The 17,462-nt window shown below is 36.2% G+C and overlaps 1 protein-coding gene across 10 annotated transcripts in view; it reads right to left on the reverse strand.

The window, feature by feature from the left end:
* Positions 1-17,462, reverse strand: part of LOC108741884 (WD repeat-containing protein 19) — a 132,300-nt gene that overhangs the window by 19,462 nt on the left and 95,376 nt on the right. For all 10 annotated transcript variants that reach the window (XM_018476850.1, XM_018476849.1, XM_018476851.1 and 7 more), the window contains 4 exons: positions 16,266-16,363; positions 15,921-16,203; positions 3,854-4,381; positions 3,546-3,795 (listed from right to left, as the gene is read on the reverse strand). In XM_018476850.1, the coding sequence (XP_018332352.1) occupies positions 3,546-3,795; positions 3,854-4,381; positions 15,921-16,203; positions 16,266-16,363 (1,159 nt within the window). The remainder of the gene's footprint in view (positions 1-3,545; positions 3,796-3,853; positions 4,382-15,920; positions 16,204-16,265; positions 16,364-17,462) is intronic.

Genomic DNA, 17,462 nt, shown 5'->3' on the forward strand with positions numbered 1-17,462 from the left:
ACAATTACGACCAGAATTATCTAGCGTAATTGTGTAACGCAGCGTCGTTACATGCTGTTCTGGAGTTCTGTACATGAACAAGTGCAAGGAAGGAATCCGGTGCTGGTTATTTCACACGGTGACATAACGGTATAATTCGCAAAAGTAACGGAGGGTACATCCTGCCAGGTTTGGAGTGTCGATCACGGTCATAGGTATGACGTATTTCGAAATAGTACGAATATAATAATCCTTAAAATACTCCACAATGCGTCACGCGGAATCCCTGGTTCCCGTGGAATGACTTGGATACTCATCCGAGACCCTTTCTGTTAATTGTACAAAGATTTCGTCTGTTGGAAAGGTGAGGAGTAGGCACGTGTACTTTGTCATTTGACGATTGCGATTGTAATGGGCGACAACATAATGCGGCCACCTACCTGACGAGTATTCTCAATTATTGACTGATACACAAGATACACTCTAATGTTACATAGTACCCACAAATTCTTATTTAGGACACTGATACAACATTGGTACATATAAATTAGCAAGCTAACACTACTTGCCTACTGTGTTAGTAGGTTAATTAGCAATAGTTTAAATAGCGGAATCAATTATAATAGAGAGGTCGGAGTGGCGAGTCGAATTTATGATTACGAAGGTGCGGGGTAGTGAGACAGCTTACGGTCTTCTCTCACCCTGTGATAGTTTTCTGTCATGTCTACGTTCCGAATTACCTAATAAGGTAGGTTGCGATTATTATTAATCTATCGGGTTGTTAATTGACTATAGCTAAATTTGACTAGAGTAATTAAATCCCATTTCTAAATATATAAAATTCGTTGCTGTATATCTGGTAATAATAATATCTCAAAATAAACATATAAATTCGCTTCCTTATATCACTATAGTGTCTCCACGTTATTTTTTAAATATCCGGGAATAGTGATCAGGCATAGTGTATAAGTATAAATCTTTCAGATGTTGATTTAGCAAATCAAGAAAACGCGAAGAAGTGACATAGTATATGGTACAGTAATGAAGTAGAAATGATAAATGAATATGGTCAATTAATAATTAAATAAATTTAGTAATCGTGAGGAAGGTGTTTGATAACATGACATTTGGTGTTAGGCGTAAGGTAAAAGACTGAAGCGGATTAGAGAAGGAGGAGAATTTTCGAAAGAACACCATCGAATATTCTAGAACGAAATTCAAAATGTTGGGAACGTGAAAGGATCTGCACGAGACTAAGAACTATGCTGGTTATTTGAAATGCTTGAATTGCGGAAGGATGGGTCACCTAAGTCGAGAGTAGTCTTCAAACAGAACTCGGTAGTCAGAAAGTTAATATCAGCCAACTTTATGGGGCACACTAACTCACTGTTTATAGAAGGTGAGCTATTCATTACTCCGAATCGACCACACACTAGTCAGTCTAGCTGGAGCTAAGTGGTTCTCTACTCTTAATTTGAAAAGTGGATACTGCTAAGTGGATGTAAGTATATCCGCAGTACAAAAAAAGAAGATTTCTGGAGCTACTACCGAAGATTTATTTGACGATTTGCCAATATAGCCCAATCACTAAACAGGCTTACAGAAGATAGTTTCATTCAAATGGATACCCGAACACGAAAAAGCGTTTGAACATCTGAAGATTACACTCTCTGGAGCTCCAATCTTGACATATCCATAGTTTAGCGAACCCTTCATCGTTGATGCCCACGCTAATAATGTGACACTTGGTGATATGTTTTTGCAAGTACATGTCATAATAGATAAGGTCTTCGGTTACTTTAGTAACACTCTTGAAAAAAGAACGAAATTACTGTGTGTATGTGTGTAAAAAGAGCAAAGAACTATTTAAAAGAAATTTTTAAGAAATTTAGTCCTTCAAAATCGATCTTTTTATATTCTTTTCTCGTTGTTTGACTACTTTCTACGATGAAAATGATAAAGATTCTGAAAATTTCAAGTCGATATTTTTATATTAAAAGGTCGCTCAAGATTTTTAATATTTCAAGTAGAGTACTTCAGATCTGTTCGAGCGACGATCTGAACATTAATAATAAGGAATATTTTTTTGTTTTACTAAAATCGGCTAAATTTTTTTTGCATCTCTTATGTAATTTATATTTCCTGGTATACTAACTTCAAGAAAAAAATAAAATGGTCCTAATATTCATATCGACTTGAAATTTTCAGAATCTTTATCATTTTTTATTTGTATATAGCGAAACGAGAAAATACAAAAATTAAAAAAAAATCGGTTTTTGACGTTTTTGGAAATTTTTAAAAATTTTGAGCGCTCTTAAAAAATGTTTTTTGAGAAGTCATTTAAGGGGGGTCCAAAAACACGATAAATTAACATATTTTTATAGGAAAATCGAAAATATTCGTTTTCTGTTTTTTTTTTTGGTGGTACTGTAGTTACTGTTGGTGGTATAAAAAATATGTAAAAACCAGGGTTGCATACCGTATAAATATAGATGTAGAAACCAAGACTTCAAACAGTATAAACAAATCTTCCATTGATAAACTCAATTAACGCAATATTAATTGAGAAAGTGCGGAGTCGTTAGTTGAAAAAATAGAAAAACCTCGGAAGAAAACACCAGTGAATAGATTTTCAGGGAATTTTTTGCATTGTATTGTTACAACCTAATACTAAAACGTTTATTAAGTAGAATTTGCAGAATTTTGTTTGTTTAATAATTTATTACAAAATTACAAAAGTAATTGTAAATTAATGATTAACCTCAAATTTCTGCAATAATTTTAATCATATGGATGAGAAAGCATCATTATTTGTATATTTGGAGTTGGTAAATATTAAGTAAAGATTTAAAATTTCAAATTAAAAAAAGGAATGAACATAGTGGCCAGAAACTTAGTACTTAATCAGTATCAAAATTGCTGAATCCTATCAATTATATTTTTTATAAAAATTACCCCTCTAATTCGCTTGTGCATAACACTCTCAGCAGCCCACGTTTGAAAGGTCCCCCTTCGACACATATTTCATCATGGTTTGCTCAAAAGAATATTCATCGAAACGTCTTGATGTTTAATATACTTCTTTAAATTTCCTAAACTTCTTACGATTTTAGCTGGTAATTCATTCATTTTTTTTGGGACAAATTTGAAGTGATTTGGCATATGGAAAATAATCCGCTGAATGAATATATGAAATCAATTTCGTACTTCAGTAGCAATAAAATCTTTTGGTATTGAGCCCTTTTGGGTACCTCAGACCTTAAATTCGTTTCGTACTTGAATGAATTTCGCTTTAGAAGTTACAATCTTAATTATACATATGTATATATATATAAACACATATATACCAATATAGATACAAAATCAATAATTTCATTTATTTAAAAAACAAAAAAAATTGTTCTGATTTCTTTATCGATCTTTTTTGTAGATCTGATTTGCGGTTTGGAGTCTATTCTGGACAAAGAAACAAATAAACAAATTAAGTGAAATTTGACTTGAACTTAGAGTTACTTTAGTATGAAACAAGACAAAGTTATTTGCTTGCAAAAGATAAAATCACTTACTTTGTTGTAGTCCCTGGCATGAAAAAAATATTTTCCCGCCAATAGGTAATCCTTTTCATGTTCGAAGTGCAATGCCAATTTATGAAAATCATCATGCCTAACTCCTCCTAATGATAATGTGTTTAATAATACATCACCATAATATGTAAACATTTTTTGTTTTTTTGTTAGTTCAAACGCTTCTTCAAAATCTCGAGCCATAACAAGAAACTTGATTGTTGAAAAATAGTCATTAATTCTCTGAAAAAACCTGTAAAACGCATTCGATAAGCTATAACGTTAACATAACAAAATATTAATTGAAATACCTTGCAACCATTCTAAACCCTTCCACGCTTTTCGTTTCCTCAGCTAATTCAACCGCTGCAGTAGGATTATTCAAGTAATCCAACTCTAAGCGAATGACGGAATCAAAATCATTTGCCATGTAATACGCTTTCAAGGAGTCCTTATATTTTCCTTCCAGTTCCTTTGCTTTCGCATATTGTGAATAAATTTTGTTCGATGTAATATTGGGCAGAAGCTCTTCCACTTTCTTCCAGTTTTTTATCTTAATATAAGTTGAAGCTGCTTTATCGTAAACCTGAGCCTTTTCGTAAAAAAAAGCCGCCTCTTGGTATTGTTTCATTGATGCCAAAATATTGGCACACTCGATGAAAAGTTCTCTATTATTCACCTCATTTGCAATAATGATTCCCTGTTTGTAGTTTCCACATCTTATAGTTGTTCTAGCTGTTCCACACTTGCAAATAAAAACATGTTGTGGTTCTATGTTTTCGTTTACGTTCTCAGTCAACCCTTTATCATAGAGAATATATGCTTCTGAATAATTGCCACTAGGAAAAAATAAACATACTGAAATACTCATTTAATAATTTGTAAAAACCGTTATTATAAAATATTCTACATTATATTATAAGTACAACTGAAAATTCAAGTGTGATTTCTAGGTTTAGGTTTCTGGTGCTTCATTTTTCCCAGTTTATTTAGACTAGAATGCTTTCAGATTTATAAGAAATTGTCTTTTAAGTTATTACGATATATTTCAACATTTCCATGAAAGCACAATATAATACAGTACAAAAACTCTGACGACTACATTTTGATAAAAGGATAATCAAATGAAAAATGAGTGATTTGTTATATCTTCTAATTTCACATCCTCATCATTATGTCAATTCAACATCATCACATCTTCAACCATATACTAGGAGCTGTGTTATTGTCTCGTTTGTTTATATATTTTTTTATATTCAATTTTCTATTTTATTTTAATTTTTTTAATAAAGTTTTAAATAAAAGCCTTTAGCAGATTCCCACAGCCTACCAAAACAATTTAACTGAGCGGACGCGCGTTGCTGCCTCCTTTTAGTAGTGGTCCATCTACTTTTTTTTTTTATCGAGAAGTTAAATTTACAAGATCCAGAATAGGACTGTTGTAGTCATAGTTATAGTAAATTCTGTATTTTTACTTATACGGTTACTTTGTAACAACGTACTACATCTAATAAAATGTATGCCCATATGATGCGCAGAAGGCTTTCTACTTATTTTTTCAGCGTGGATTAGCTATAACACGAATTCAAAGGATACCAGTCTAATGGTATATCTAACCACAATCGATCTATACATTTTAATGTGGTAAACTTTCACCACCTTTTAATGTAATGCGAGATGAGGTGATCTATATCAGTCTACCTCCAGAGAGATTAACCTAATACCACATATGATATGAGACTAGAGGCAAAAGTTAAGGAAAACTACAGAAGTTAAAAGATGTCACTTGGTCAAGTCCCCTTTGGCAAAAGTTTTGCGCTCATTTCTATATGGGCGAGGCAACCCTTTCTGGTTCCACTTGGAAATTTTCTTCTACCAACATATTACCGCGCATAAAAAAATTCAGCGCTCGTTAGTAATTTATCATACAAAAATAAATAAATTAGACGAGAAAGCGAAATAGTTCCAACTCGTCTAACCATGAACCATCTTTACCTACGTCTTTAGTAAAATCTTCTTTGTATGAATATATTTTGAAAAGAAGAAATAAATAATCTATGAACAACTGCTTTAAAAACAAAAAAAGAGAGCACAGAAACGACTTAATTATGTTAAGACAAATAGAAATGACGGTACTGTTGAAATAACACCTGACTATTTGTAGAAACTCAACTGTAACGGAAATTAACAAGTAAACATCAACGTGTCACCTGGAAATAAAAATGACAAAAATAGTAAATAATTGTACTCTAGAAAAGAAAAATTTTTTTTAATGTCTTTTCGTACGAAAAATCCTGTTGTCCGTTGTATGAAAATACACGCCCACTTACTTTCCTATGTGGAATAATATTCTGATTTTTGAATTCTCACAAGTTGGCATTCGGAAAAATCAGCTGAAGTCGATTGTTGGTTCCCCGAAATTTCAATATTTGTTAAAGATGCTGTTGTCCTACTAGCAGTTACAATAAGGAATGCTGGAGATCATATTGTCGATTCATCATTGTCCTTTGTACTTCCTTTATGATGTTCATTTTATTTCTTGATGGTCACGTAGGTGCTAGAATTCTCTTTTGAAGGAATAAGTTTAGCCTTATTATGTTGAACTGAGTTCTAACCTCGTTTTCGTATTCTGCGAGTATTTTGAGTTTGACTATATTGAAATTATAAAGTTCAGTAATTTCCTGTAGTATACTGAATGCTTTATTTGGAACACTTGCTGTGTTAAAGTGTTATGGTAAGGTTAATTTAATTTAATTATTTCTAAAGGGTTACAGAGCCTTCATTTAGAGGGGAATTTCGAAGATTTAAATTGGTTATTGTATTTATGATACTCGGTCATTTCAGTATGAAATGTTAAACAGTTTGAGAGTAAGTATTTAAACAGGCGGAGACATAACAGACCCTCCTTCCATCTGTTTTCCTTTTTGTAATATTTTATTCATATGTTTTCACGCAGATCTTGAGGTATTGCGATGCTATGTTGTTTGCTAAGTAATTTTTGATTAATTTGATTAACTTTATGAATAATATTTTTTATTTAACCTGTAATTAGTGATGCGTAATTTTTGAAACAGTACTGGTGGCGTAGGGGTCGTGTCGAAAAAAAAAAGGTTATAAAGATGGGTCCGCGTGTGGCTCGAGATTTAATTACGACGAGTTACTAACACTATACTATGTCTAATCACAAGTCGGGAAAATAAGTGAGTCAAAACACTAAACACAGGTTCCCAAAGGGGCGGTCGCTCCTTGCTGCAAAACTCTCTCAGAATGCTACTCTAATGTTCCAGAGGAAAGCTCTTAGAGAGAAGAACAAGACGAGTTCTGTATTCTGTACGTCCGGTGCGCAGCCTTTTATAATGGTTTTGGGGCAGGTCAGTGCGCCTCGGGGTGATTTTGTTGGAGAGGGTTGCTGGCGATGGTATGGAGGTGTTCGTTCTTCGAGTTCCGCGTGGCCCCTTCAGGAGCGGTACTACGGTACATATCGGAACTACCTTAGGGTAGGATTAATATCGTTTCGGTGGTCGTGCTATATACTCCCCTTCTAGTCGTTGCTTAGCGTGTCGTGATAATGACTAGCCTGACTTCTTTCTGGGACGACCTCGCTTGCGGATCGGGATCTGAGGAGACGGGGCTTGCTTGGTTCTTTGGTAACGGGTCAGCGCGGAAGAGTGGTATGTTCTAGTCACCTTCCTGGAATGGTCCCGCGAAGCTATCTTGAAGCTATTTGGTCCACACTGAGTCAGGATGACATTAGGCCCATCTCTATAAGGGGCTAACTTCGCGGAAAAGGTTCCTCGTGTACTACGACTGTGACTAGTAACTATGACTAAATCTCCGGGTTGATACGCAGTGTTAGGGCGGCGGTGAAGGTCGGCGTAATTCTTATGGCGGTCTTGCTGAACTTCATGCTGCTCTTTGGCTTGACGCAGTAGAATAACCAAAGCTCGCAATCAAGGCGTGATTTCTGGTACAAAATTGTTATTCTGGACTGGAGATCCTGGTGGGCGTCGTCTGGAGTGCGTAACTCCCTCCGAATGTTAGCTGAGCAGACGTGAAACTGGCGACACTATAGCGGGCGGTGTTTAGGGTGAACCGAATGCTAGGAAGTACTTCGTCCCATTGAGTTTGATCTTCTGGGGTCGCAATTGCGAGTTGCGCTTTTAGATCTCGGTTCCTCCGATCTACGGGATTAGCAGCTGGGTAGTACACGGGGGTCAGATCTTGCATGATCCCTAGGGAGTGAGCTAACTGCTGCATCACCACTCTAACGAATTGTGTACCCTTGTCTCTGATTATTCTTATCATAGATCATACGTAAATTTAGGATGATCGCGGTGCAAGTTTCTGCTATGGTAATAGTCAGTGGGAAAAGTTTAATCCATCGACTGGCAGTGTCTTCCACTATTAATATCCAGCGGTGGTTCTGTCTTGACTTCGGTAGGGGTCCGACGAGGTGTATGGCGATGATTTCAAAGCATTGGTTCAGAGTTGGAGTCTGTAGAAGTCCTGAGGGTCGCAGGTTGGTGGCTTCAAACCTTTGGAACTGCAGGTAATCCTTCAAGTAGGCAGTGATATCTCTTCTCATCCCTTTTCAAAAATATCGGGAGCCGATACGTTGTCAGGTACGGTCCACTCCGTAATGTCTGGTTGTGGGGTTATCACGATATTTTCGCAAAATATCCTTTCTTTCCTAGATTAGTACTACTAACTCAACCTCTTTAGCGTCCACATCAGGAGGATATCTGTATAGTACCCCTTGGGATACTAGCTAACCGCGGGCGAGGTGACTGCTATTTTGGGTTCGTCAACTTGGGCGAAAGCTTCCAGGATTCGGCGTAGATCGGGATCTTATAGTTGGCCTTCCTGAACGAACGCAGGGGAGCACAGTTACGGCGTTGACTGGACATACTGGAGGTCTCGACAGTCCATCGGCGATAATGTTTGCCATGCCCGATCCAAAATCAACAACTAAGTTGTAAGGTTGTAGTTGTAAGGCCCAACGAGCCAATCTTCCGGTTTTAAGATTAATTAACCACTATAAGGATTGGTGGTCGGTGGCTACTACTACTGACGACTCCTCGATGTAGCCGCAAAAATCGGACATGGCCCAGACGATTGCAAGGGCTTCCCGTTCCGTTGTAGAATAGTTCCGTTCGGTTGCTGTAAGGTGTCGATTCGCATATTCGATGGGCCGCTCGTCTTGTCCCTCCCCATGCAATATGTCTGCCGCCAAGGCATACCGACTTGCATCTGTTTGTGAGCTGAATATCGGCGTAAGGTCTGCTTGCAATAGGATCGATGACGTTATTAGCCGCTCTTTGAGGGTGTCAAAGGCGCGTTGTTATGTTGACCATTCCCTGGCGGGTCTTGTTAATCGGCTGAGAGTGGGCAATGTCAGCAAAATCTTTAATGAACCGGCTGGTACCATGAGCAGGTTTGTAGGAATCCCTGCAGCTGTTTCAGGTTTCGAAGCGGCGGAAGGGAACGCCGAGACCCTATTGGGATTAGTGTGGATACCTTGCGGTGTAAGGATATGCCCCAACTATCGTATCTCTGGACAACAAAATCGGCATTTTGGACGACTCAAAAGCAGGTGGAATTTTCGCATTCGCGCTAGAATATTCCTTTGGTCCTCCAGGTGCCGTGAGAAGGTTGGAGATAGTAAAATGAGGTCGTCCAACTGTTGAATGTCTTGTAATCCACTCTTAAACATGTTAATTAGCCGCATGACTGTACTTGGAGCATTTTTCAAGTCGAACAGCATTTTTCTGAACGAGTAAAGCCCAAAAGGAGTCACAAATGTGGTTTTCAGCTAGTCTTCTTTGCAACGGCGATCTGCCAATACCCTATCTTAACCCAGCAGGTCGTATATGCGCGACAACGGGAGTGCATCCGTCTCAGTTATTTGACTTAACACACGGTAGTTGATATATATATATACGGGTCCTGCCGTTGGGTTTGGGCATCATTACCACGGATACTGCCTAGGGAGATTTACATTCTTCGATTAGGCCAGTCCGCAGCATCTCTTCCACTTCTTTCCGTAGCTCAGCCGTTTTTGATGGAGTTACGGTGGGATGGCGTGCGATGGATGATTAGCCCTTTCATGTGTTCCTGGACAAGTTGCTTTGTTAGTGACTTTATAAAGCCGTATCTCTTTTTGTGAGAATTTGCAAGTAGGCATGAATGTATTATAAAAGTATTTATTAATGGAATATTCAAAACTGCGTAGAAAATCGTAATAGGCAATCCTCGTCGGTTTGTACAGTAAACTGTACCTTTTTCATGTAGTACATCGACGCCCCGAATGAATGGACGACATCACAAAACTGCCTTATTTGGTTTTGGTACGTATGACAACAAAGTGATCTTATTTCCAAAACTGTATAATGATGAGTTCATCAGTTTTTTCTTTTGAACAGCCGAAATGGAGCTGATATTTCCCAGCGTACGTTAGGCCGCGTTTTACGAATTCAGTTACAGCTTCGGTTTCCCCATTTTTCTTTCCTTCCTTGATAAAACTTGTCCACCGCTACCAATACTTGTATATACGTAACCATCCAAAATGTAATAATTGTTAGCGTCGGTTAAAGCAAGTACCTTTATACCATATTTTCGTGGTTTCTGTGACATAAATATATCTACGAAACAAACACTTACCTGTAGACTGCACCAATATTTCATCTCTCCGATGGAAAAATTGTTTTTAGAATTCTGTACAAAGCTGAGGAAAAAGACGAAATAAGGGCCAATCTAGTGCAAACTACCATCAAAATAACTTCAAACCGTTTTTGTAACATTGTATACCTACCAGTACATTTTTAAGTATATTTAACATCTTGTCCCATTTAACATTGTCAAAAACTTTTTCTAAACTCACAAATTCTATGTACGTACTCTTTCCTTTTTCTATCGTTTTCTCTATTGTTAGCTGTAAAGCTAAAATAGCCTCCCGCGTTCCTCTATTTCTTCTAAACCCAAATTGATCTTCTCCTTAATAGTTCCTCCGCTCTTTTTTATATCCTCCTCTTACACAATTCCAGTTACGATTTTTGACGCATGGGAAGTTAAGCTAATTGTTCCTGTCCGTGCCTCTCTTTTTAGGTATGGTTACTACTACGTTCCGTTTATAATTCTCTGCTACTTTCCCCGTCTCGTAAATGTGACCAACTAGCTTAAACATACGATCTCTAACCTGTTGTTTTTTAATGCCACATCGAACTCTTCTCTCATTATCAAATAACTTCGTTCATCTATCTCCCCACTATCTTCCTTGTCTAATACATCTCTTAATTCATGCCCTGCGTACAGGTTCTCTAAATATTCTTTCCACCTATCTGCCTTTTCCTGATTTTGTTTCAAAATGACCCCTGCCTCGTTTCTTATATTGTTACTACTACAACATACATCTTTAAAATTCCTTTTAATTATATTATTAGTCTCATCGGTTTTCGTAGCCCAAAATTTTCTTCTTCTTTACACCTCATGCCAATCCATTGTTCGTTAGTTGCCCTACACTTCCTAACTATTTCTCACTTGATAGCCTTATATCCTTTTTTCCCTTATTCGTCTGTCCTGTTTTATTGTACTTTACGTACTTATATTTAAAAGTAAAAACTAGAAATAAATTACGTTAAACTTTGTAGAATTATATGATAGTCCTTTCCTGTTGAGAACTCCAAGACTATCTTCCTTTAAACTTTTCTGCCTGACTGCCTTGTGATTAAAGTCAATCGCTTGTATTAACAAACAATCTCTGTCCCGTTGATAGATAAACGATAAGGCCAATAAAAAAATCATCTGGAAAAAGTAAAATCTAGCAATGCATACATGTTTTGGCATTGTTAACAGCATTTTATACTCCCGATAATTTTGGAATAATACTTTTAGGAATTCGAAGAATGTCTTCATGCTTCAGCAATCATCTTAGACATTACATTCTATTGTTTAAAAAAGAAGAGCTTTTTTTCCAAAGAGTTAATGGTGCTTCTAATATGTTTTCGTACGACATTTTAAAAAATGCAACTTCAAGATAGATAGATACATTCTAACAACTTCGTACTGAAACATCTACGTAATAAGTCGCACATTAGATTTCGTTCGCACATTAGATTTCATTCAACTTTTTTGAAGCGCCCGTCTGAAAGTTACTAAAACAAAAGCTGTCGACAGTGGCAGGCAAAACCCAATATGAGCAGGGATACAAAGATAGAAGGAACGGGCATTCTTAGACCAATGTTGGGGCTTTTATTGTAGGATCTAAGAACGCAAGTGATCGCGGATTAAACATTGCAGTTTACAATTTTGTGTCGTGGTTCGCATTTATCTCTAAAACTATCAGTCATCGTAATGGCCCAATATAATATGTTAAAAATTGCAAAACCTTAAAAATAACATTTGAAACATCTCAGTCAAAGCTACTTTTACCAAGAAAAACGTGAAAAACCTCTAAAGGAAGACTAATTTATAAAAATTCATAAATGATTCGGGGAAAAAGTAGCACACAATAAAAGCGGATACTCACACACAAGACTGGGCGACGCCTATGTTACGGCTATGTCGTTTCACTTCAAATCTAAACAAGGGTCTATTAGCATTTGTAGACTTTTTTTCGTTAAGTGCTTATGTAGTAACTTGATGGACACCCAAGACAGGAGCAGTAACTTAACCCGAAGCAAATGAGTCTAACAAGCATCATTACTAATAATAAATGACGGTTCACTGCATATTATCCAATAAAACTAAATACAGGAGAAAAATTAGGCAAGTCAGCGTAATATAATTTAAAGCAATTTTTGAGGAAAAGGGCACATTAATAATAATATAGCTATAAAACGAATCAGAAATCATTTTGATAGAAAATGAGGAAAAAGCGGATAGATGTAGTTTTGGGTAATCTATACGGATGATAAGAGTTAGAAGAAGGGTGTCTCTCGGTGAACACCCATTAGAATATTTCGGTAACTACTTCGATTTGAATTTTGAAAATTTGGACAATAGCGCATGGGTATGCTCTTCTTAACAAATAAATAGTTTAATTTACACATAGAAATTAACGAAAATGCAAAATAAAAGAACAAATTAACACTATTATTTAACACACACATAAAACAGAATCAAATAATAATGGAAAAAATAGATAAAATAGCAAAAAGGGTTGAGCAAGATGTTCACTCGCGAAAACACAACTAACATTAACGAAGCTACGATTGCAACTGCTGTTGAACATGTCACGTCTTGGTCTACGTACTGTAAAATTTGGTTTAATATAATATACAGTTTTTGTTTGCCCAGGTGTAAGAGTGATACCAGTTAGGTGGTGGAAAATCGATAATCTATTAATACCTATGCGTACATGTTGGGGTACGTGAGGGACCACCGCAGCAGAGAGAAAGACGAGCAAGGTATGAAGACATTTGTTCAAGACGGTATATTTTACTTAGACGTTGAGTATTTTTGCCAAAACAAAGACGGAAGACGTATTTTTGGTTATTACTTTAGACGTGTTCATTTTGGAAGACGCGATACATTGTATATAAGTTGTGTATATTTAGTTCCTGTTACTCGTTTTACTGTTTACTATTCGTTGTTCTTCATTATTAATAGTATTATATATTTATCCAATCACTCGGAGCCTTTTATTAAACAACCCCTAGACCAGAGAAAAAGCCTACAGTACGTATGGTGGAAATTATTGATTTTTAGTTTGATTGCCGATCCGACGGGGCTTGAACCTTGACGAAACTCTTGTACAAATTAGAGTGGGTGGATCGGCTAGCGACTTTCGATGATTTAGGGAGCCGGACTATAGGTTCAACCATAATGGAGGGGTTTTTAAAGAGAAACCAGACTAAGACAAGTCCCTGAAAGAGGGCAGCAGCTCTTTCAGTACTCAGGGTGGCAGAAATCACGAGGATCGGTATGGCACTCTGATGCACAATACTGCGATGTAGAAGGCAACCGGAAACCACCACATTATGATCCCGAGTACAACGTATAACTCACTATAAATTAAATTATGGCGTCCTCTGGGGTAAAGCACTCCGGATGTAAACTAGCCCCCCATTCGGATGTCTAGGCGGAGACTACCTCGGGGGATGTCATCAATAAGTGCAATAGGGGTAGGTGCAATGCTACACGAGTAGGAGCGTGGAAAGTTAGGACAATGAGGCAAGTAGGGAAATTAGAAAATTTAAAGCAGAGAAGAACAGATTAGACTTAGATAAACTAAGTATTAGTGAAGTCCGTTGGCCCGAAGTGGAGATATCTGGGGTGGAGACTTTAGAGTAAAATATACAGGATCGGTAGAAGGTAATTCGGGGGTAGGAATTGTAATGTGTAGGAAAGTAGGGCAGAGTGTAGAAAGTTATTTACAAAAAAGCGATAGGATGGTTATGCTTAAATTAAACTCAAAGCCGGTAAGAACGGTATTAGTGCAAGTCTACATGCCTACATCATATTATAGTGATGAAGACGTAGAAGCAGTTTATGCAGATATAGAACACGTGTTAAGTTTAGTGAAAAGACAGCAAAACCTAATAGTTTTATGAGATTTCAACGCAGTAATAGGTGAAGGTAAAGTGGGTGCAATAGCAGGTTCTTTTGGATTAGGCAATAGAAATGATAGGGGAGATAATCTGATAGACTTTTGCGATAAACATAACTTAACCGTCGCGAATACTTTATTCAACCATCACGTTAGGAAGCGCTATACGTGGAAGATGCCAGGTGATTTAGGGAGATATCAGTCAGATTACATACTTGTTAGGCAAAGATTTAAAAATCAAGTGAAGGACTGTAGGAGTTATCCAAGAGCAGATATAGACAGTGATCACAACTTAGTAGTTATGAAGACATAGGATTTGTAGATTTAGAGAGAACGCTTTTGACAATGTTAAATGGGACAAGATGTTAAATATACTTAAAAATGTAGAGATGAGTTACAAATATAGAATAGTGAAACTTAGTTTGTATAAAGAGCAACAGGCAATTATAGAGCTGGGGCTGCACCGTAGAGAAATAAATATTAGGAAGGGAGTCAGACAGGGATGCACACTGTCACCGCTACTTTTTAATCTATACATCGAAGACGTGATTAACATCATTAAAGACAGTACAACTGTACGGATAGATGTGCAAGGGCAAAAGATTAGTATGCTTAGATTTGCAGATGATATAGCAGTATTAGCATCTAGCAAGATGGTTGTTAAAGGTGTATGTTTGGAACACGGCGTTGTACGGGTGCGAAACATGAATAGTGGGCGCAGCGGAAAAGAAAAGGTTAGAAGCGTTCGAAATGTGGTGTTATAGGCGGATGATGAGGATATCGTGGGTAGAAAAGGTTAGAAATGAAGAAGTATTGGAAAGAATAGGAGAACAGAGGACTCTATGGAAGTCAATAAGAAATAGGGGAGATAGGTTGCTAGGACACCTTCTCAGACATGAAGGTCTAGTCAGAGACATATTAGAGGCAGAAACAGGAGTTAGGAGGGGTAGAAATTAGATTAGATTACTGTTCGCAAATAGCTAAGGATGTGGGCTTTTCTAGTTTTAGGGAAATGCGAATATTAGCTCAGGATAGGGAAGAGTGGAGGTGCGTGTCCAACCACTCTTAGGACTGACGACCTTATGATGAAGATGAGTTTGATTGGTGGAGCACATAAGACTATCAGCTAAGATTGGAGTTAAAAGCCAATAAAAATCAGGTAGGTAGATAGGTATGTTTTGGCATAACAAAGGAATGTACATGAACTCAAGTAAATGGATTAGTAAAAATAGCGATCGTAAAAGAATTACTTTAAAGGCGAAGCACGACGTATCTTAGACCTATTCGCTTCGAGTTACTGCTGCTATCTCTAGTTTACTGCGCGGCACTGGGTACTATTTGGCCCCCTCACGACGTACATTACTCTCTAGGGTTAAGCAAATTATCCGATTAATCGATTATCTTCAGTTTTCATTTAAAATAATCGATTAATGGGAATAAACTTAACAATCTACTATTTCCAGTCATAAATGATAAACGATTATTTAATTATTAATCGATTATCATCTGCTTTTAACCGATTAATTGGAATAACGGATTAACTGCAAGAACATGCACACAGACACAGTATCACTGAGTGGTACGAAATGATTCATACTAATTCTTTTTGTACTTTCATGTACCTTCTTCTGCTTTAATTTTTCCGGAATACTGATTAGACATAGTGTTTATTAAATTTCCCATTGATGCGTTAGTAACAAAAATCCAAGCTGTTTTTATTTTATATTAGTAATAACAATTTTTTCTTAGAAAGTAGAAAGCTCCCACACTTTCCAAGCCAAAGAAGTTCTATATATGTATATGTTGTACAATATAAGGATATCTGTTCTTACATGGATTCTAATTGGTGAGCATACTCCCTTGAAATAAATGGGAGTTGATCAGGTGCAAGTTTTTTTGAAAGTTCCAGTGCATGATCCCATTGAAGTAAATCTCTTTGCATTTGTAAAGATGCTTGAGGATAGTGGGAGTTTAGAAACCATTTTTGGGCCTTACTATAATCTTTGAGATACATAGAGCAGTATCCAGCTAATAAATTAGTATCTTCGATATTTGTAATTTGTTCCAAAGAATACACCATCGCGACATTTCTCAACTCCTTGTAGGCTAATAATGCTAGAAATAATAGAAAAGAAGTACATTTTATATTCAAACTATTAATTTTAGCCATTATATACCTATATTTACTTCAAGATGCTTTAGTGCTTCCTCTGCTAATTTTACCCACATATTTACCGACTGTAGCAGGTAACAAAGGTTAAAGGCAACAGCAAATCTAAAAAGAAAAATGTTTACAGTTCAACTAATCTGTTCGCCTACAGTTAAACTTACAATGAATATGTACTTCTAATTTCTAAATTCAAAACAATATTAACTTAAATTCATATATAAATAAATAGCATTTCATAGAGTTAAATAGGCTGTAAATTTCTACAAACCTGTATTTTGGTATTCTAAAAGTTGCGTCAAAAGTCACATAAAATCTCGTGTCCACTAAAATGAGCATACTTTCTGTGTACTTGAAATAACAGTATTTGGAATACTTATTTAAATAGATCTTTAATATTTATTTTTANAGTGAAAAGAAGTGTGAAGCAACTCGCTCCTTCGCCAATCGAAGACAATTGTATAGTTTAAGTGTTAGATTCAAATCTTTCCGCCAAATACGCACGTCACGCTAATTAGGATGATTGATTAGAGTATTGTAATGTTCGTGGGTTTAACAAAATTTAACTTCTAAGACGAAAACTATTTATTTACACTAATTATTATTGAACTTAAAAACACTATTAAATTATTACTAAACTTAGGTAATTATTCTATTTATTTACACTAGTGTTGATATATCACTATTCACTGTGCTATTTATTTCATTTCTATCACTGTCAATTTATTTTTTGAATCACTTCTGCATCGGTCAATTTATTTCTACCCTTTTCTACTGATTAAAAATCCAGTAAATATAATTAAAAAGACATTTATTTTAACATTTAAGCGTAAAAAGACATTCAACATATGAATATATATTCTGTATTTGTAAAACATTGATATATAAAGTTATAAATGAGTAGGTAGCAAAAACATATAGATGTACAGTTTATTTAGCGATCAAGAGCGCGAGTTTATTTCACTCGGGATCGAACTTGTAACATAACTTGCAGTAAATTAAATCTTCTGCGATCTATGCCAGGTTGGTGTGTAACTAGTAATTCAACTTTTGATGTATTATGGATCTTATTATTTTATAATGCTAACTCTTCCTGTCTCTATTTCTTCGTGCATCATTTGATAAGATTGAGCAAATATATTACAGTTACTCATACCTAAATCGATGAATATCTCGTAGAATATCAAAACCAAGATCTGAATTCCTG

This window comes from Agrilus planipennis, unplaced genomic scaffold (genome assembly GCF_000699045.2).
Source record: "Agrilus planipennis isolate EAB-ADULT unplaced genomic scaffold, Apla_2.0 scaffold55, whole genome shotgun sequence".
In the NCBI taxonomy this organism is placed as follows: domain Eukaryota; kingdom Metazoa; phylum Arthropoda; class Insecta; order Coleoptera; family Buprestidae; genus Agrilus; species Agrilus planipennis.